General features: G+C 28.2%; 1 protein-coding gene across 1 annotated transcript; it reads left to right on the top strand.

Annotated features, from left to right (window-relative positions):
- Positions 1-11510: 11510 nt before the first annotated feature.
- LOC136086073 (SCAN domain-containing protein 3-like) lies at positions 11511-12131 on the top strand. The gene is made up of 2 exons (XM_065808341.1): positions 11511-11773; positions 11855-12131. The coding sequence occupies exons 1-2, from the start codon at positions 11511-11513 to the stop codon at positions 12129-12131; spliced, it is 540 nt and encodes a 179-aa protein (XP_065664413.1).
- Positions 12132-23918: the final 11787 nt, after the last annotated feature.

The raw sequence follows: 23918 nt of genomic DNA, 5'->3' as shown, positions 1-23918 counted from the left end.
CTTTAATCCAGGGTCTCTTGATTTTAGACAAAATACATTCACAACAACTCTCCGAACATCTAGAAAAAAATTTTTTTTTAGGGGGACAAGCAATAATACTCGATATTAATACAGATCGACATTGTTGGTTATATATTAAATGTTGAAGTATATCCAAGCCTGTTGGAAGTTGTATATCTAAATAGGAAAATTTATATTTTATAAATAAAATAAATTTTTTAGCAACTAATGACTCATTATAATTCCAATATTAATAAAAATGTTTATACCTGATATAGCTGGTTTTGCCTCTTTTATAATAAAAAGTTCCTTTTTCATTGACCTAAGTTGTGCTTCACTCATTTTTAATGTTTATTGTATGTACTAATCTGTATTTATTAGAAAAATTCAAAAAAGTTTTAAACTATCAGAATTTACACGAAAATATATGTATATAACATTAGGCATAACAGAAAATATATTTTAAAAAATACCAAATTTCATGATTTTCAATATCACCAAACATAGATTTTTGAGAAGTAAGGAAAAAACCATATATTTTTAAACAAAAATATAGGCCTATATATATATAGCATAAAAAAAAAATTAAAAAAAAAAAAAAAATTGCCCCTCCCTCAAGACGCCCGAAAACGATCACTTTTTGGTCAATTTTCCCCGAAATTATTAGCTTGAGGGGGGGGGGGGGTCAAAAGTGAACGGACAGCGCTCAAACTTTGTGAGGCTCATTTTTTATATATTTGCCCCAAATTTAGGGGGTATGGTTTTTTAGATTTAAAAATTCACTTTTTTTGAATACCCTAATGTATATTGTACACCTAGATCAATGGTGCCACAAGTCAAAAATTATAGATATTGAGTTATGAATGTCATTTAATAGTATGTTATGTGTTGTACATGGTGACAAAATACCACAAGTCTAAAACAAATGTTTACAAAATGACAGATACAACTGGCACTTTTAGTTGGACACTTTTTGGCTTGTGGCACCCTTGATCTGGGTGTACGATATGAATGCACTTAAATTTTTCTTGTGCTTTATTCACTTGACCATGTAAGTATGAATTTGATTTTTATGAAATTTTTTTAAATTTACGAGTGGTTCTCGATGAAGACTTGATGGTCTTCTGCGAGTGTCCGCTTTCTTTTTTATTTATTAAATCAAATACTTGTATATTTTTTTGTTTATTTATATTTTCTAGTTGTAAAAAGATTTTTTAATCTTGACGATTTCATTTATTTATAAAATGACTTTTATACTTTGTATAAATTTTAAGTTTCAAGTTCTTCATTAGCGGTTCTCTGTGACAAGACCTAATGGTCTTCTTTGAGTATTTGCGTTCTTTATTTTTTATTTATTCATTTTAACGATTTTTTTTAATTTATTTTTACGATTTATATTTACACTTGTATTTTTTCTCTTGAGCATTTGTACTTTAAACATTGTAATAAAGAACGAAAAAAAATATATTATTGTTATTATCACTACTTTTATTATTCTTACTATATATTATAATTAATTATTATTATCTCCATTTTATTATTATTAAATTTGACAGGTGTTTAAGTGACGGATGTAGGATTTTTTGGTGATTGAGATATCTAACTTTCAGAAATTATGACCATGGTCATAATTTTTGGTCACAAATTTTATATGCATATAAAATTTGTCACCCCTTCAATTTGAGGGTGTTACAAAACTTTGCATGGTCATAATTTTTGAACGCTGAGAGATAATACTAAGAAACTTGAAATTTATTGATGAATATAAGTCTAATAGAGAATAGTACAAAAAATTTTTTATCAATTTGTTGCCACTCACGTTTGGGGTGGTATGAAGCCAAAGGGCTTTTTTGTTCCCAGCCCCCAATCATCGCAATTTTTTACACAGTCTCATTATTAGACATAAGTATTAACATACAAATGTTTGGAGTTTGTTCTATGTCTGGAGGTTAGCAATCACCAAAAAATCTTGGATCCGTCACTGGGTGTTTACTTCATATTAATACTAATTACTATTTGTAAATATCTAACATCTTTATTCAAAATAATTTTGATTTGATTTGTTATTTCTGTCATTTAAGAATAAATAACAAAAATAAAGTCGTATTTTAATTTTCACAAGCATTTTTTTCTCCAATAATATTTGTTATCACTTCGTGCATAAGAATCATAAAAAAATGATAATGTTCATTTAAAACCTGCTGAAATAATTCGGTAGTAAAACAAGAGTTTTTAAATTATGCATTCTGTTGAAATCTAAAATAAGCAAAGTACTGAATAAAATGATCAAACTTAGCGTCGTGAAAAGTTGATAGTGAAAAATGAGGTGAACCATGGCGCTTTTAAGAAACAGGCCGTGACACGCAAAATTTTTAAAAAATTTATTAGCCGATATTAACTTCTATATAATGAACAAGGAAGGTCTAAAAAAAACCTGTTTTATGAACCTACTTCGTTTGTTAAAAAAATGCTGTTACGAATGGCTGTTTTACGAATTACTTACCACAGAAATCAAAGTCAAACGAATCTAAAGCGTCAGATTATAGAATATAAAACACGTTGGATAAAATGTAATCCTAATGCAAGTTTAAAAATGACAAACAACACAGTCGTCGTGAACTACAATGGCTTGAAAACTGAATAAAAAGTCAAAAGGTAAAAGGAAAAGGTAAAACCAAAAAACCAATTGAAATCAAACTAATCATTAAACATACTTTTTTAAATTTCCTGAAAAATCTTGGCTAACCACCAATGCCATTGAATCTATATTGTTGTTTGATTTTGTCCACTTAATCAAAAACATCCGAAACAATTGACTCACAGAAAAAGAAGAAAACTTATTTTTCATGAAAATGTTGTCGAATCATTGCTTGTTGGAATCATTTAATAAAATGTTTTAAAGATGAATCTAATTGTCTACTAAAACTTTTTGATTTAAATGAAGTTTTTGTTCGGCCGAGTCATATTGAAAGATATTCTGTTTCTACCTTTCCAAAAGTTTTTTCTGACAAAACATATAAAGCTTTAGTTAATCCTCCTGAAACCTTCAACATCTTAAACATAAATGAGACTGCTGATTCTATTAAACTGATTGCCTCTTGGTGGAAGATTTTAAATGTAAAAAGTGTGGGTGTAAACTGTAGGTTTAATGATGATCTGTCATCAAAATGATGAGCAATTAAAGTTTATTTGAGATTTTTGAGAAATGGCATTGTATGTATGACAAGTAATTAATGAAATTAACACATGATACAGGACATTCCAGATTGTTGAGCTGACAAAAATACTTTTAAGAGAAACACATTGTATGTTATGTTGGGAATATTTACTTCAGCCCTACTTAGAAAAAAATTCAGCAGGTTAAGACAAGGATCTGGCGGCACATATTTATTAAGTTTAAAACAAATAATTGAAAAGTTCAATATTTCTAAAACTTTATTTCTGTTGACATATAATATGAGTTTACTCCTGACACAGAACAATCTTGTCAGTTTTCTGGATTTTTATTTGATAAATCTTCAAATGAGGTCTTCGACAATTTAACAACACTAGAAAAAAGTATAAATGTACAATCAAAGATGTCTCTTGTTTATATTGCCGGATATGTCTCAAAACAATGATTTGCTTAACAAAAATGTATTTTAACCAGAACAATGTTTTATTTTAAAAAATTTGGTCAATATCTAAATTCAGTTGATGAAGGTGCCGTTAATTGGGGTTACCCAGCAAACATGCTATAGCGGCTTTCTGTGAACCTATATAGGCATTTTGAGTGGACCGCTGTAGTTTTGCTCAGCCACTAATAAAATGTCAGAAAATTATCGGCTTGCCATTTTTAGCGGCTGCCCATAATGGTCCACTAAGAAACTGATGAGCAAAACTCAAATGAACCGTTAAAAAATGCCTATATAGGTCCACTGCAAATCCAGTAAAATAATGTTTGCTAGGTACTTTAAATAGCGGGGTAACTTTTTTTTTTTTTTTCAAGTTGTAATTATGACAAGAATTTATATGAAACTGTTCAAACTTTAAACATCAAAATATTTATAAAAGTTTATATTTTAAATATTTAAATTTTACTTTGTTTAGTAGTTGTTATTGTTCTTTAAAAAGTTAATTAAATTTTATTTCGGATATTTTTTTCAAAAATTTACTCAGAATACTTTGCACACTGCCTCAGCTAGTGTAGCAGTTATTACCTAAGTTACATAACTTTTGTTTATAAGTTTATTAAGCATGTAAAATCTAAAGAGGTTTGTTAGCCTACAATAGTTTTGTTCCATTGCTATAGCATAACATACTTTGCTGTATACATTTTTTTGCATACGGGATAAGCTTGAATAACATTGAAGTAGGGATCGTTTTTGATTGTAGGGATTGGAAAGTAAGTAGAGTGTTATTGTTTAGTTACAAAAAATAAAATGTTGTACACTAGTTATTTGTTTTTTAACACTATTCCATATAATTCCCATATAACCGCATTCTAAACACAACTTTTAAAATTTATTATAGACTTGGTCAATCGTTTTGGCAGAGATGGGAAGCAGAGCACCACGGTAGTTCTAGAATAACAAGGAAATGTATCAATTAACAGGGCATTGAACTGTACAAGAGGGATGACAGAAACACATTTAGGTAAGAATATAATGAATATTGTCTCATTATTACTGGATTAATAATTATGTGTTTTTTTTTTTACTTTATTTGCTTTAAAAGCTCTACAATTAATATAACTTATGCTCTATATAGGTAATATAATTTATGCCCTGTAATACAATAAATAGATAAATGTCTTAGATTAGCCCTTAGGCTGCATTGTACTAGCAAAAACATCTTGAGTCTATCTTTTAGATTCATTGGCTAAAACTTATTAAATATGATATTTTCACAAACTCCATAAAACTTGAACCTGGTGTGATAAGAATGATAACAAACTATGTAGGCTAACAAACCTCTTTAGATTTTGATATAGAAACAAAAAGAATTTTTAATTTTGACGAAACACCCCAATTCATAAACTATGGGGTTGATGGAACGAATTACGGTCTTGCATATGTTGCGCGTGGAGAACCTTGCAAAAAAATAATTCGGGAGAATCTTGAGTAACAATATGTCCAGTTGTTTCATTGGCAGGTAATAATAGCAAAAGTTATTTGTGTAAATAACAATACCAATGCAGTAGTTTGCATTTATTTAAAAAAACAATCCACATGTTTTTATCACTGTGGAAGTGTTAGTTAACCATATTGGTGTTAATGAATAATGTTTTTATCACCATGGTGGACAGATATAAGTTTAATCAAATGTAATATTGTTATTACATTTTAATTTTTAATCATATATAAATCTTATAACTCTTATATATATCTTAACATTTCAGGTGAAATTGTTGTTTCACAAGATATTTTTGCTGGTAAAGGTATTACTAGTCATATGGTCCCAAAAACAGCTGTCAAAAATATAAAAAATTTAATTATACCATCTACTGAAAAAGAAAGCCAGGATAATCATTCTTTATTGGACTTATACAAAAAGTTTGATATACATTTGTCAGAAGAGAACATTCAGCGACCTGTTATAAAGCTAGCAGATGGACACAGTTTAAGATTTGACTACAATGTTTTGCACTTCCTCCATGAAAAGAAAATTAACTTGTTTATAAAGTCCTCCTGATACAACTGGGGTGACTCAACTATTAGATCAAAGTCCTAATCAGAACATGCATCGTAAATATGACAAAAAAAGAAACGAACTTTTCATAACATTCCAAACAATAAACCGAGGTTTCATGGCAATTTTAGGACCAATGTGGTACAAATGACCTTCAAAGGATACCATAATTAATGTTGCAAAGAGAGTTGAGATACTGAAAAAGGCTTAAATGTAAATAATATGCAGCAAGATAAATTTCAACAAGCTGCAAACTGTATGGCTCAAAATCAGGAGCAATAATCTTCAGCCAGTCTTGTTCCAAGTACACCAAAGAAAATTTGCACACGTCCATTAGTAAACGTCTTGTTAACTCCAGTTACTTCAAATTCATTGTTCAAATTAGCAAAAGCACATCATCAATATGGATCGGCAAACTATTGGAAAGTTATGTTCGAGCAGTCACAGATAATTATAAGAGAAAGTTATGAGAAAAGTTTAAATCTAGAAGATTTGGCCAGGTTTGCTTACAGTAAACAAAGTAAAGCCAAAAGACGTAAACACAACAAAAAATATACGCGTCACGAACGTACATGGTTCTATAGAAGCCCAAAACATCATTAAACAGGTTGAGTTAATTGAAATTGGAAAAATCAAAAAAAAAGTAGAAGAAAAAGCAAAAAAAAGATAAAGAAAAAGAACAATTTTATAAATGTAAATTAAAATGCGTTTGCAATGACATTTTTACAGTAAAGGGTTTTAAAGAATGCCCAGTCTGCCACGAAATTAAAAAATCAGTATTCAGCAAAGTTTCTTTTAGAGTTAATGGAATAAAGCCAACAATGATTAATCTAGCGACATCAACCGAAACAAATGCTAAATATAAAGGAAATTTATATTACAAGGAAAGCAATAATATCGATCAGGGAAATGTTTTGTGTTGTTTTAAAATGTAACTTACTGATTCTGAAATGAAATTTACACTTTTTGTTTCAATGTTTGTGTTAACTTTAGAACCCCTTTAAAACTACAAGCATCTCTACTGTTAGTAAAAAGCTCATTCCGTCAACCTGAAAAGAATATTGTAAAATTTTTTTTTGTTTTTATTTGTAGCAACAATGTAAATATCTGAAGACAAAGGAATTTCAAACTTATTTTCAAATTGTTGCTTACTCATGTCAAGAAGTGTGGTTTTTTAGTTTAAATTTAATTTTTTTTAAGTTTCAAATTGTTTATATCACATTTTCTAAATAATTTTTGAAAATAGTCTAACTTGTAGTTTTTTTAAGAGAGTATTTATATAAAACAAAGAACATTATGCCTTTAAGCTCAAACAGCGTTTGTGTAACGTCAATTAAGACTTTGTAGTTTTTAAGGTGTTTGTGCTTTTAAGGCGTACCTACCTGTATATTGATTTTTTAAATATCACCCCCGCATTTTTTTCAAAATTTTGGGTGTCACTGCCTGTTTCGTTAAGAGCGCCTTGAGGTGACCAATTACAAAAAAAATTTAATTGCACCGCACTGAAATGCTTCGTTCTCTTGTAAAAGTTTCAAAATCGTGCATATTGTTAAAACTTCAAATAAGCGAACTCTGAAAATAATTTAACATATTTAAGAGTCGTTAAATTAATTTGTTTGCTAAAAATAATTTTTGGTTTTTGTTTTTAATATATTTTTCTTTATCAAAGTTGTTAATAAAAAATAATTTTAATTGAATTAAGCGATTCTTTTTCATAATTTTATTACAAAATAACATTAAAATTAGTTTTCATTTTTGAAGTTAAATTTTTGATATTGCGATATGTTATTGTGTTGTGTTATTTGGATGATTAATTTGTGATATCGTGATGTGTTTTAGTAGAAATTATTAGAGGGGCAAATACTCCGTAGCAACCGGAGCATTTGCCCCTCTAATAATTTTTCAAATAAATAATTTTGAAAAAATTGAATGAAAAAATGACTATAAAAAAAAAGGTACTTAAAACTATTTCGGGGCCCCTTAATCTAGCACTGCCTGCCCCCCCCCCCCCCATATAATTTTTTTTCCTACGGGCCTGATATTTTGATGCATTGATTCCAATCAACACTTCGTTTGTATATAGTGACCAAGTTTATGAGATGGTATTGAAAGTTAAAATTAAATATCGAATGTTTTTATCTTTATTTCTTAATTTTTACAGTATAAAAAAGGATATAGTTGTTTGTGTAATTCAGAAAAAAAAAATTACAAAAATACTTGTCTACGCCCCTGTTATTACGCCCCTGTTATAAATGTTCAAAGCGTAACTAACCGAACTTAAGCGATTTTTATTTTATTTGAATAAAACGTTTGTTTTTCGTTGTTGTTTATTGTCTTTTTTTTTTTTTTTCATTTTTATTTTAAATTTGCTGTGGTTGCTTTTTTTTTAATTAATTTGTTCAGAATATAAAACATTTGTTTTTCCTTCTTTATTTTAACTTTTTTATTTAGAATTTAAATAAAACATTCGTAAATTTGATGTAATTATATATAAATAAAATATAGCAAATGAAAATATGTTTTAAAATTTCGCACGCCAGCCCAAAAATGCTAGTGGTAAATTACAAACGGTGAAAATTGAAGAAGTTTGCCAATCTATCTATATGTGTGTTTGTGTGTGTGTGAGTGTGTGTGAGTGTGTGTGTGTGTGTGTGTGTGTGAGTGTGTGTGTGTGAGTGTGTGTGTAAGTGTGTGTGTGTATGAGTGAGTGTGTGTGAGAGTGTGTGTGTGTGTGTGTGTGTGTGTGTGTGTGTGTGTGTGTGTGTGTGTGTGTGTGTGAGTGTGTTTGTAAAAAATACTTTCATAGCACAAAATATATAACATTATTATATAACAATTACATCATTATATAATAATTACATTTGCTTATCATAACTTGCTTTTTGTTTAGAATTTTAGCGGACTGAATTGTAAGTTATTTAAGAACTGAGCCGTTTATTTTAAAAGTGACATAAGTCACTATGTTTTTAAACAGAGATTTTTAAAGGTTTGTGTTTTAAACATGTTTGTTATACTGTTAAATAGCAAAACTATAAGGGGAGGGGCACAATCGTTAAATTTTAAAAAAAGTTCTCTATATCTAGAACTTTTTTTTAAAAAAAAGGTCCTTTAGAAAAAAAGTGGGGAGGGGGTAGTGCTCTTCCGGTGTCGTCGGCTCTGAACGCTATCTCTTCATTTGTGAAATAATTTAAACCAATTGCGTTGAAAATTATTGAGATACTTTGGAAAAATAGTTTTGCTATTTAACGGTATAACAAACATGTTTAAAACGAAACCTTTAATAATCTTCGCTTAAAAACAAAGTAACTTATGCCACATTCAAGATAAACGGCTCAATTTTAAGTTATATATTTGAAAATTTAAGTTATGTTATGAACTTTAGCGGACTGAGTTGTAAGAATTTTAGCGGACTGTGTAGCACAAAGCTAATTCACGCGCTCGAGTCATTTAAATATTCGAATTATACTAATTTTATTTAAACCAATGATTTTTATGCTTTACGGAAACCTGGGATTGACTTATACTTAAAGCAATGTGTTCCTAAGGTCATTCCTTTAATTTAGTACCTGTCTCAAATTTGTTTTGTCGAAATGTCTGTTATGGATAAGCGTAATTTAGATCCAAAGCAATATATTTTAGATCCAGACGCTGAGAAAAAAGCACTAATCAAAGGTCTTAAGAAGGCAAATGAGCAGTTGCGCAGAGAATCAAGACTTCGACGTTCAAAGATATCAGAATGCTCTCTGGACATCATTAAATTTTGTGAAGTGGAATCGCGCAAAGATCCTTTCATCCAGAGTATAAAAGACTCAGATAACCCCTTTATTGATAGTCCAGGATGTTTCCGATTCAAAACTTGTGCGGATAATTAACAAAAAGGAAAGCCAACATTTGTAAAAATGAAACAACATTTGTTTATTTTATACATTTAAATTACTTTGGGTATATCAAATCATGTTGTTTTTTTTGTTTCATTATATTTGTTTTTGTTTGTATAACGGTTTTGAAATAAATAAAGTGCACTAAAATTTAACTTTTACGACGACGTAACTTATTGATATTCTCAGTTATTAAATGTACACTTTTTTTAAAAACACATGATTTTTACATGTATACGTCCGTAAGCGTTTTTTTATTATTATTATTTTTTTTTTGTCAGCATTACGCAGGAGATAAAATGTGTTCGAATTCTAAATTCTAAACTTTTTAAAAATTATCTATGAAAAGTTATTTCGTATGACGCTAAATTATAATTCGGGTTTATATTTAACTTTTATTCGGGTTCGTGTTTAATATTTCTCTTTTATTTTTATCAATATTTCTTAAGGTTATATCTAGTGTTAATAGTGTAATATCTAGTGTTAATAAATATCTAGTGTTAATAAATAGTCATGTTAATCTAGCTCAGTGGTTCTTAACCGGTGCTCCGCGGAGCAATGGTGCTCCGCGAGGTAGTTGCAAGTGCTCCGCGAAATTATGAAACTCAAAATTTAATGTTCACTCACTTATTACATTACTCTGTAATGATTACAGTTTAGATAAGAAGCTACAATAATTGGGTTTTATTACCTACCTACCTACATTGAATGCAAAATTTTGAAAATAAAAATAAAAAGGGCAGTTTACTAGAAACCAAATAATAATAAGGTTAGTTTGTATTTTATTCTAATCAAGAGAAAATAAAAGTACATTTACATTCATTTAATTAATACATATTGAGTAAAAGAAAAAACTAATTAAACTTAAGAAAGAACGAAATAAAACTTACAAAAAATATTATGGTAACTTAAAAAAAATTACATTTTATTTAAGTAACCATAAAAAAAATTAAAGCAGTTTTATTAATTTAAAATTCTATAAATAATTTTTTTTAAAACTAAATCAACGAATAATTTTACAAACAACGAAGACTTTAAACAACGCGTATTTTTACTTTAAAATTTATTTTTTGAGCGAATGTCATTTGCTTTACGATCACCGATTTTAATAGTCTTTACGACTATTAAAAACGGTGACTTCAAAGCGAAAAACATTCGCGTTTAAAGTTTTAAATTTGATATTATATGAATAAATTATGATAAAAATCGTTATTAAACGGAATCTAGAAGGTGTTTTAAAAACTAAAATAATTTTAAAAGTTATGAAAAAATAACAATATTAAATAAATAATGAAATATTTATTTAAATTAATAATAAAAAATTAGTTTATTGTAACGTTTTAACAGCTGTAATATAAACCGAGCTATGTAATTAAAAATAAAATTTGCTACAAACATCTTAAAAATTTGATCGGACATTGTCCGACCAAATTTAAATTTAATCAGACATTTTGTCCGGGACTTAATAAAAAATTAAAATAAGCCCTATATCAATTCCCAAATCATTTTTGGTTTTTACAGTAATACCCCATAATGGATAAATTTCTTATCAAACGAAAAGCAAATGATTCGGAAGAACAAAATACTAAAATGGACCGAGTACAAGTGGAAGCGGTAGTAATGCTCTTGCTGCACATATTGTGTCTGTACAAACGATAGGATTAAAAGAAAAAAATTAATCGACAGTATTCTGAAGAATATTTAAGTTTTGGATTTACGTACATTTGTGAGGAAGAATATCACATTCCACATTGTATTGTATGTGGAGAAAAATTATCCAACAACACGATGGTTTCTAACAAGTTGAAACGTCACTTTTCTTCAAATTACGCCAATCTTGCTACAAAAACTAAAGATTATTTCAAACGATTGTAAGATACGCAAGCTAAACAAGTAAAATATTTTGAAAAAACTGTGAAAATTTCCGATAAGGCATAGTTGGAGTCATATAAGGTTGCTGAAATGATTGCTGTTCAGCTAAAACCACATACTATAGTAGAGTCTTTAATTATACCTGCATGTTGCGAAATGGTTAAAATTATGTTTGGCGATGAAGCAACAAAGAAAATAATGAAAATTCCTCGCTCAAATGATACAATAAAAAATAAAATTAAAAATATGTCGGATGATATCGAGAAAACAGTTGCCGATAAGCTTTTCAAACGGCATTTTGCTCTGCAAATTGACGAGTCCACTGACATAAGCGGAAAAGCTCATATTCTAGGGTTTGTTCGTTTCCTTCATGAAAACGAAATAGTGAATCAACAGTGAGTAGATATTATATCTACTCACTGTTTTTTGCATAGAGAATCTATGGTGTCCAAAACATTACCAGTAGCATTAAAACCTGTGCTAGACAAAGTTGTAAATATGGTAAACTTCATAAAATCGAGACCTTTGAAAATACGCGTCTTTAAAAATCTTTGCATCTCTATGGAAGCCAAGTACGAATCTTTGCTTTTGCATACTGAAGTGAAATGGTTATCCAGAGGAAACGTGTTACTTCGTTTCTTAGAACTGAAGGATGAATTGATGACCTTTTTCCAAAACGAAAATATGGATGATTTTGTGGAATATCTTTAAAATTACATTTGGTGTGCTAAATTGGCATATTTAATTTGGCTGATATTTTTGATTATTTAAATTGTGTTAATTCCAGCCTTCAAGGAAGAAAGGAAAATTTTTTAACATCGACCGACAAATTGACAACTTTTCGGAAAAATCGTGTGTTGGAGAAGAAGAAAGTAGATCTTTCCTTCTCTTAATGATAACACTACCGACGAAATTATTTCAGCAGTAAGCATTTGGAATTTTAATTTGGAGAAATTTAAAGATTAATTTTGGAGTAATTTGTTACAGGATTAAAATTTTTTTCATAAACATGTCACAAAAAGAAACTTGACAGATTATTTGGCTCACTTTCAAAAAAAAATTTATAATCGTACTCAGTTTCTCGATTGGGAATGTTATTAACTCTATGTACCGATTATTTTTATTTATTTTTGTTTGGTAATCCTTTATACTGGATCTACCATACCAGGGGGTTGCTTTCCCAGTTTCACGGATTTTTTCGTTGTAGATTAAATTTAATAATAAAAATAATGATATTACTTAAATGATAATACAAAATGATCTAAGCTCAATTTAACTTTTTTATTCTTTTAATTTAATTTATTTCAAAACCAATACAATTATTAAGAGAGTTGGGATCTTCTTTTTCTGTTTTTAAGAAACGGAATGTAGATAAAATCAGATGCGGTTTAACAATTAAAACAATATTGCTCGATACTATCATCACTGTTATTAAAAACCCTTTTCGTTTGATTTTTTTACCGTTTTTCATTTTTCTTGAAAGCAAAATTGCATTTACATACACAAATGTTGTAAAATCCTTTCATAAACATTTTTCTAAATGTTTATGAAAGTCTTTTCTAGTTAAAAACATTTAAAGTTTACCAAAATTGATTTCATCTCATTTATTTTACTTTTGTAATGCTTTATTTTTTAAGATTTCTGATGACGATCTTTTAAAACGATGCAACAATTTGAAGGTTGATCCTGTAACAAATGTAACATTTAATTTGGAGCATTTAACTTTATTAGAAGAAAAGATTGAATTTTATTTTCCATCAATAAACGTAGGAACATATGACTGGATACGTAATCCCTTTGCCAAGGTTGATACATCAAATAGTAAGTTATCATACCAAGAAGAAGAAGAAGAATTAATTAACCTATCATCGGATCGCACACTTAAAATGAAATTTTCCGAAATGGTTCTTGAGGAATTTTGGATCTTTGAGCAAGAAGAATACTCAGCTATATTCATGAAGGCACTTAAAATCTTGTTGCAATTTTCAACATCATATTTGTGTGAACTCGGATTCTCGATAGTCACCAACATAAAAACTAAAAAACGAACAACACTTACTAATTTGGATGAAGAATTGAGGGTAGCTATTTCTAAAATTAGGTCTAATATCACTAAAATTTGTAAAAACCGTCAAGTTCAGGTTTCACATGGTTTCTTTTTATTTTTCTGAATTAAATTTTGCTCAATTTTATTTTTTTACTTATTAAATTTATAATTATAAACAATTTGTTTGTCATGTTATCATCTTAAACTGTTATGTTATAATCTTTTATTTTCAATAAAAGTCGTACGTATGTGTATTTGTTTGTTTTTTTTACTCCTTGATTTCAGTGCTCCCCAAATTTTTGTCATGATTAAAAATGCTCCCTGACTTCAAAAAGGTTAAGAACCACTGATCTAGCTAATAAAATATGGTTTACATTGATATGCCAACAAGGAATTTCGTAAAAAAGATTTTTTTTTAATAAAGAAGTTTTCGAATTATATTTTTTACTAATTTAAATAACCTTTTTTAAGATTTTGATTGAAAATTGATTGCTTTTTTGATTAAAAGATAAATAATAGCTTTATTGAGAAATTCTATTGAAACATTTTACTAATTAAATTACCTTTTTTGAGAATTATTATTCATTATTTAAAATACAATTTTATATATATATATATATATATATATATATATATATATATATATATATATATATATATATATATATATATATATATATATATAAATATATATATATATATATATATATAAATATATATATATATATATATATATATATATATATAAATCTGTAAAATCGTCACTGAGATATGTTTAATGCATAAGCATTAAACATTTCTCAGGCATAAATAAACGTTTTTTTTCAATTTTTTTCTGAATCATACAACTATATCGTTAGTTTACATTATTGAAAGTTCAATTTGTACTGAAAGTTTGGTCAGAACTTTTAATACCGTCTGATATATTTGGTCACTATATACATTCCAATCAAAACATCGCAATATTATAAATTTAACTTTATATCTTACCGCCACGCATATCTTTACCGCCAATATGTGATTGGTTACTTGTAAGTACTTTCTAGTTGTAAAATAAACATCTACAAAATAAACTGCCCAATAGCACATCACAATATCACAAATTTTAATATCCAAATAACACATCGCAATAATAAATTGCCATATCACAAATTTAAAATAAAAAATGATCAAAACTAGTTTTCTAATGTTATTTTATAAAAAAAAAAATTATGAAACAAAATCGTTTAATTCAAGTTTTAATTGATAACTTCGATTAAGAAAATTTATAAAAAAGCAAAAATTATTTTTAGCAAACAAATTTATTTAGGTCACCTAAATAAATTTGTTTGCAAATTCTTCAATATGCCAATGCTAAATTTTATAAATACTTTCAGAGTTCGCTCAATTAAAGTTTTATTAATACGCACGGTTTTGAAATTTTTTATACGCATACAAATTATTTTTAGGGCGGTACAATTAATTTTTTTTTTTAATTGGTTTACGTTAAATTTTCAACTTTAACGTTTCACAACACTAAAAACAAAAAAGTTGTAGTATTTTAATAAAGAGTTATGGTATTTTAAAAATTGACTGGATTTTGTAGAAAAAGAGTATAAAAATATATATATTTTTAACTTAGTGGCTCGTAATATGTTAGGGTCAAATTTTATCATTTTATTCAATACTTTGCTTTATTTAGATTTCAACATTTTGCATAATTTCAAAACTTTTGTTTTGCAAACGAATTATTTCGGCAGATTTCAAAACAAACATCATTTTTATTATTCTTATGCACGAAGTGATAACAAACAATATAGGAGAGAAAAAAATTGAAAGAATTTTATTATTATTATTATTATTATTATTATTGTTATAACTATTATTATTATTGTTATTATTATTATTATTATTATTATTATTATTATTATTATTATTATTATTATTATTATTATTATTGTTATTATTATTATTATTACAACATTTTAAACTTGCTTTCTTGTCTTTTTTTTTTCTTAGTGTCCGCGCAAAATAAACACGAGGTCAGCGGTAATGACGATAGCAATCGTTAATTAAAATAATTAATCGTAATTAAAACAAACAATAAACAAACAAACTTTTAGTGTTTTAGTGAAATTTTATAGAATCGCTGTTGAGAAAATAAAAAAAATCCCGTAAAATCGCCTAAGTTCGGCCACCATGTAACTTCAGTCATTTAAGAAAAAATATTAAAAAAGCATGCAAAACTCAAATTTTACAAACTTTTTTTTCTCAAATGGTATTGGTAATTAGTTCGTAAATATGAATCTATAAAAAAAACAAAAAGCGTTTTAAATGCAATCTGCTGAAATAATTCTTTAGCAAAACAGTTTGAAAAAATGCATACTATTATAATCTAAAATAAACAAGTTATTAAAATAAATGATCATATTTAATTTTTGTATTATTAAGAACCACCAAATTAATAATATTTACAAAAAAAAAGTTACTAATTTTTGAAAATTAACTACTTTGTTTATTAAAATTTGTGAAATTTTTTAAATAGTCTAACTTTGGTCATTTACGGATAAACAACGAAGGAGACAATTAGCAGTAATATTGTGAAATGTTGATAAGTGTTGCAAATGTAAAATCTTTGAGTTCTAAAAAATATTAAGCTTGTGACATTTTTTTTGGAGATAAAACAATCCATATTTGTCGTCATAAGAAGAAGCACATAAAAAAATCCTATTTTTATGTGCTTCTTCTTGTTTTCTTTGATGGCCCATAAGACTTTTTTTTTTTGAGCCCGGGGCAACGCCCTCTTTAGTTACTGGTATTACCTGAATTTATACCATAATTTTACAATAAAACAACATTTAATAATTAGTTTTCATTATTTGTGACGTTAAGTTTGTGATACGTTATTAGTATTTATTTAGCGACCGAACTTATGAGATGGTATTGAAAGTTCCGAACTTAAGCGATTTGATAGTATATAAAAAAAACTTTTTAAAAACAACGTTTTCAAAATGGATTAAAAAATAAACTATTTTACGGGACCCAAGGACTTTGTGTATGTACACAACCTGAAATATCCATAACAGTAAATGACTGAAAATGTTGGGCAAATAAGTACAACTTAGTACTTAGTTGCCCAACATTTTCAGTTATTATTGGCCCCAAACATTTTTAGTCATTTTCTTTAGTGGATATTTCAGGTTGTGTGCGTACACAAAGTCTTTGGGTCTCGTGGAAAGGTTTAATTTTTACTTTTTAATCCATTTATAAAACGTTGTTTTTAAAAAGTTTTTTATATACAGTATCGGACAAAACGAGTGCAACCAAATAATGCTAATTTAGTTTCTTTATATAAAAGTGCTGCATTTTTTCAATTTAGAGAAATAACTATGTAACTGTTTAGAGACAAAGTTCTTCAAGTTTTATTCATCACAAAGTTCATTATTTGTACACGAAAATTAATAAATTAATCAAAAGTATTAAAAAAGTTGATTTTCTTCTGGACAAAACAAGTGCAACTCGACAAAATGTTGACCAAGCTGTATTTCGCTATCAATATTTCGTGGCGATTCTTTTGTTGTCGCTCACAGCCTTGCATCTTCGAGGCATAGATTCGATCAGGTGATCAATGAAACTTTGTGGAATCGCTGCCCAGGCCTTTTGGATTTGTTCAAACAGTTGATCCTTATTATGAACACCTTCACGAATAATTCTGCGGTTGATGATCTCCCACAGGTTCTCGATAGGGTTGAGATCCGGAGATTGAGGCGACCAATCCATCACCGATAGTTGGTTGTCTTGAAACCTTTTCTTGACTACTTTGGCAGTGTGTTTCGGATCGTTGTCTTGCTGAAAAACCCATTTTATTGGCATATTCCATTCAGCATAAGGTAACAAAACATCTTTCAGGATATTTTTATACATGAAACGGTCTATTATTCCATCGTTTAGATGTATTGGATCTAGACCGTTAGCAGAAAAACACCCTCAGACCATTACATTGCCTCCACCATGCTTAACGGTGTTATGGCAGTAACGTAAATCGAGGCGTTTTCCGGCCGGTCGACGTACACGGCAAATGTCATCGCTCCCAATGATGTTGAACTTCGATTCATCACTGAACAGGACAGTTCGCCATTTCTGCACATTTCAGTCAATATGAGATGTAGCAAACAGGAGTCTTTTCTTCTAGTTTTTTAGTAAAATTAGCGTTTTTTTTGCAGGGCGTCGAGAAAACAATCCGGCTTCAACAGCACGTCGTCTGATCGTTCGGTCCGAAACAGGCAGCTCTAATTGCTTTTGCATCTCGACTGATGATATCCAGGGATCCTTTTTGACGGATCTGGCGATCATAGAATCCTCTCTAGAAGTGGTGGAACGTGGTCTTCCACCTTTTTTATCTGCTGCCAACTTTCCCATAGAATGATATTTGAAACATAGTCTTGATACGGTCCATTTTTTAACGCGATATTTATCACAAATACTTTTTTGTGACATTCCACTTACGTAATCGCCAATAACTTTTTTTCTTAGTTCCAATCCAAGACTGTCGGGAGCCATTTTTGCACTTGAAGTCATAAAAACAATAAAAATAAATAATCAGGCTTCTCAAGGCTTACCGTGTTACATTTACCTTGTAATACAATAATGCTCTGTGGAACACAACGTCTTGGTTGGATGTGGACTGTATTGATGTAATAAAACGCTTGTTGTATTTCACTTCTTGTATTGATGTTCTTCGATAAATCACTTTGATAAAACTAACTTCGATAAACTGTCTTGATAATACTGACTGATTGACTTCCATATACTGACTGAATTACATGTCGATTTACATGTCACTTATATAGTAAAATGAACCTGTGTGAACCTGTTCTGGAAGATTCTAAATGCTTCTTTTCGATGCTTCTGGAAGCTTCTGGATGCGTCTGGATGCTTCTGAATGTTTCTGGATATTTCTGGATGCTACTGGATGCTTCCAGATGCTTCTTCTGGAAACTTCTGGAAGCTTTTGCATGCTTCTGGAAACTTCTGGATACTTCCTTTAATTATTAAAAAACTTCCGTGACGTTGACACGGACCAGACTTGAGAAAATGAAACAAACCAAAAAAGTTGCGCTTGTTTTGTCCGCTGCAAAATGGCACTTGTCAACGAAATTCTGCCTGTGTGCTGTCACCTGTCAGCTGATTGCTCATGTTATGGCATGCTATGACTCCAGACTCCTGAACTGTTTGCTGTGGTAGTATAGTTCGTTTCGTTTTTAAGACATGTAAAATTAGGAACACTTTTTAGCATTGTTCGATGTTGGTTGCAAATGTTTTGTCCAATACTGTATATATATATATATATATATATATATATATATATATATATATATATATATATATATATATATATATATATATATATATATATATATATATATATATATATATGTATATTACAGTTGTTTCAAAGTGGACATACTTAAGGGGTATTACTAAAACTTTTATAACTTTTGAAATATTACAGATAATTTTTTTCTGTAAAAAGAATGTAAACAGCGATAAATTGTTTTATCTTTTAACATTCAATAAAGTATCAAAAGTTTCTTTGATTTTTGAATAAACGCGCAGAAATTACGAACATTGCTGATTTTGAAAAGTTTAATCTTACTTTTTAGTAAAAATAATCAAAAATTTTTTGTTGTTTAATACATAATATAAACATTGTTAGACCAATTTTAAAGCAAAGAATTTTACATTAACCTAATGTGAATCGATAATTATCAAAGTCAGAAAACAAAATCGCCAAATATTATAAGAAATGCTTTTTTTTTTTTTTTTATTAAAAAAAAAAAAAGAAGTTTGAATGAAAATTAAATATATTTATCAATATTAAAGATATTAAAGACATATTTAAAAAATATTTAAGTATGCGAAGAGAATTTCACAAAGTTGGTAAGCTTAATAAAAACCATAATAAAACTAGAGTAATTTTTTAACGCATTCAAGATGGTAGACTACAAAAAAAATAGTTGTCGTATTTGACATTATTTAGATTGATTTTTTTACTTCAAACACAATCAAGGCATTAAAAAAAACTTTTTTAATTTTTTTATTTGTTTTTAAATAATTTTTGGGTAAAAACAGGTGGTTTTAGGTCAAAAACGTGCAATGATCTTGGCAAAGGTATCTCAAAACGTAAAATAAATTTTGTTCTAATTTTTTGCAGTTTTATTCCTTTTATGTAGATTAATGTCCTGAGATTAAAAAAAAATCAATTTTTTTTAATAGTAAGATTTTTCAACACGTCTGAATTAAGGTCAAATTTCTAACATAATGGACCAAAAATTCAGTTTTTCAAAAATTTACATTCTTAATTTTTTTATCTCAGGACATAAAGCTCATTATAATAAACATTTGTACACAATTTCAAGTCATTGGACAAACAAAACTCCTGCAATATTTGCTAGAAAATGCAAAACTATAAAACAGAGAAAATGCAAATAAAACTTTAAATATTATATATACAAAGTTATTGACATACAAAAACAGGTTAAAATTTCCCTTTTTTATATACTGTTCCCTGTCCATTGTTGTATTAATCATCAAAGCCTTTTCTAGTTGCTCTTAGCTTTTTTCTTTGTTTTTAAATTTTTTAGATGATTTTTTGTCCACTAACTTTACACGCAGACGATCAGTCTTTTGAAAACCATACTTGCTAAAAAGTCCTGGATCAATTCCTAAACTGCGCGAAACATCCATCAAACCAGTTTCCACATCATTAAACTTTATGACAGCAGATGCAACACTAATTTCAAGTGTTGACCTTCCCACATTTACGCCTTTGGAACATTTTGTCCCAATGACATTATTGAGTGATTCATTTGCGTTCTGCATTTCGCCATCATGACACCTTTTTAATAACATGTCTGCACCAAGACCTTTGCGTGAAAAAAATGTTTCCACTGCTTTTACAAGTCAAAGTTTTATTAACTTTGTCCCTTTGATATTTACACCATGAACTACTAGTACGAGGACAATACTTGTGGCGCTCTTCATCACTTTTGCTTTGAAAATAGTGATAAATTAATCGAGCTATTGCTTTCTTCATGCCATACAAGTTTCCTTTGTTTTGTCGTATGCTCATACCATAATAACTTTGTAACGTATTTATAACTTTATCGGTCATCCTTCCTTTTCCGGTAAGTCTTTTGCCATCTTTTAAAATTTTTCCTTTGTATGATGCTTTAAGAGTACGTAAACGTGATCCAACTTTTTTTTGTACATGGTTGATACATTCAGTTTTTTCCAAATTTCAACCATCAACCATGTAGCTATATTATTAAATCTTAGTTGGCTTATGACAGGTTTTCCGTAGAAATCGCAAAAATCAGAAAAGTGATCCCAAGTTTTGACAATGCTTGAAAAAATAGAGAGACTTAAATCCCTTGATCAATAGATAAATAAGTGACATATAGATAAAATGAAATGCTGAATATTTGTTACTTATCTTTTTTATTCTTACTTCTTATTCTAAATGACTTATGTTAATTATATTTTCAAGACAATAAAAAAAAATTAAACCTTTCATAAAAATAAATATATTGTAAAAATATAATGTATGATAAAAAAACTTTGAACATTACTTGACGGACAGACATTATCTGCTATAAAATATTTTACTATAAAAAGTTTTGCTTTAATTAGTTCAAAATTTTTTTGTATAAAAAGATATGAAAAATTTGCATTAAATTGTAGTTGTAGTAGTAGTTTACAACTTTAGGAACTTTAAGTTTAACTTTAAGTTTTGTCTAAAAGTAAAATGCTAAGAAAAAAAAACTTAATTCAACTTTTAACTTATAAATATTTTTTAAATATATATAATCATTTAAAATTACAAAGACTTGCTCTGAAGAAAAAGTGAATAGGAATAAAAGTGATTACTACATGCAACACTATTGGTTTAAACTTCTTTCAGTGCATATTAAAAGTTATTTTTTGTCAAAAGTTTATTTCAAACTAATTTCAATATAAACAACTAGACAAAGTTTATATAAAGAAAAAATAGAAATTAACAAAAAGATCAGTTTAAATCAATTGAAATGTTTATGATTTCAAAACTGGATAATGAAAATTTTTTAAACTTTTATTGTTATTCATTTGAAATAATGAACAAATAATATAACTGATAAATTTTTTAATTTAGCTGACGCAAATATTTTTTCGTTTTGTTTTATTTTTGCTATTCGTTTTTCCGTAATATCTGTTAACCAATCAGATGATGGTGGCAAAACAATTTATTATCCAATCATATGCTGGTGGCAAAAAAAATTATTTTATCTATATGCTTAGGGTTCACAGACACTTAAGGGTTTTTTAACTCAATATAATTTTCAAACAGCTGTAATAAATTAATAAATTGTAAATTTCAAAAAATTATTAAAAAAATTAAAAAGCTAGAGCTTTTAAGAATAGTTCAAAACTATCATTGAAACCAAACAAACCTGCAGTTAGTACTTTGAAAGTTTTAAATTTAAGTTAAACAATCACTTTGCAACTATGTTGACATAATTTATGCAGTTTAATAAACTAGTACAATAATCATTTCTTTTAATCAATAAAAATGATAAGTTACTAAAGTTTGCAATAATGCTTTGAAGTACATTTTGCTTGAAAACTTTTGCAATAATTGAGTAAAGCTGTCCACTTCTAAAAATTAGTGGACGATCTGGCAAAGCATAACTTCCAACACAAAAGTATCTAGCAGTAGCTGTATTATTGTATTGAAACACAGATATTAAAAAATCCATATAATCACAGTTAATATTTATAAGAATTTTTATACTTGTAATATAATATACGGCATGTCTAATGTCATACTGAAATAGCCTGCTGCCGGGGGCTTGAGAACATTGGTAGCAATCTTTTCTTTCATCATTCTTTTTTTCTTTTCTTTTTCTGTAAAAGTTGTACGCTATAAAAACAAAATAAATTGTACATGTACATGTAAAATGTACATGTACAATTTATTCATGAAGTGTAAAAATTATTTCAGAAATATAATTAGATTGATTGATTCCATTTGCATGGAATCAATATTGAGCGAATAGCACAATAATAGTTCGTGGCGCGTTTTGCATATAACTGCAATTTCTCTCATTTTAGAATTGCCGATTGAGAAATATATATCTTCCTCCGATTGAGAAATATATATCTTCCTTCCGATTGAGAAATATATATCTTCCTCCTACTCACTTTCTGTCTTACTGATGTATGTATGTAAGCCTTTGTAATTTTAAATGGTTATATATATTTAAAAAATGTTTTTAAGTTAAAAGTTTAACTAAGTTTTTTTCTAAACATTTTGCTTCTAAACACTTTTTCTTGAAGTTGTAAACGTTGCCAATATTTTTACAACTTTTATTTCTATTCCGTTTTATGCAAATATTTATTTAACAAGGAAAGATAGATCTTTCATATTTTTTTAATTAGAAGATGAAAGCGTTTATAGAAAAAAAATACTATTATTTTAAAGTTGTTGAATTTTTATACTTTTTATGCGGAAATTGTTTTTTTTTTTTTTGCTAAACTCATGACGCAATGCCCAATTTTACATTGCGTGAAACAGCCGTGCTAAATGAGTATGTTTAACAATAATGTCACGTTAGATTCAGATAAACTACGGTAGTATTAATTTTTATACAAAAGTCTTTTTTGCATAAATAATCATAACTTTTAGCCCCATTCAAAAAACTGTTTCAGTTAAAGACAAAGTTGAACATCAGCAGTGCCGTCTTAACGCATAGGCAAGGTAGACTGCTGACAAGTGCCCCCGATTTTTTGGGGCCTCCAAAATGTGTCTTTACGCGTCTTTTTGTGTTACTTTAGTTAATATTTAATATATATTTAATAATTGTCATATTTAGGTCCCAGTAATAAAGTTTTTTTTGTTTTCTTTAAAACCTTTTAAAAAATTTTTGTTTAAAATAAAAATGCTCAAGTTTTCCCACACGCCGTCAGGCGGTCGAAAATAACAGCTTGATAAAAGTTTTATCGATTGATTGTTTATTTTTTCAATAGTCAAAACTTCTTTTATCGCCATCAGAAGCAGGCTTGTGGAGCAGAGCCAAAGCCGTGGAGCTGGGGAGCCGCTGGTTTTTAATGGAGCTGGAGCCACAAAAATCAAGCGGCTCTCGGCTACCGTGATTTTTTAAAAGAAAAGAATATGTTTTTTTTATAGAAGACAAATTTTATTCATTCATTTTTTAACTAACTTGTTGAATAAATTATATATTAAATTTTTACAAATAGTTTTTCTAACAGTTACAGTCTTCCCAAAACGTAATAGAAATGAATATTTTAACAATTTAGTACTAAATAAAATACTATCCTTTAATTGCATTTCATTTAAAAGCATATTACGCTTTATTAAGAAAAAAACAAACAAGTAAATTGTATATAGAAACACTCTTACAGTATTACATATA

The sequence above is a fragment of the Hydra vulgaris genome, chromosome 10 (genome assembly GCF_038396675.1).
Source record: "Hydra vulgaris chromosome 10, alternate assembly HydraT2T_AEP".
In the NCBI taxonomy this organism is placed as follows: Eukaryota; Metazoa; Cnidaria; class Hydrozoa; order Anthoathecata; family Hydridae; genus Hydra; species Hydra vulgaris.
Note: the sequence above shows the minus strand (reverse complement) of the source record. Positions and strands in the feature narration are given on the sequence as shown.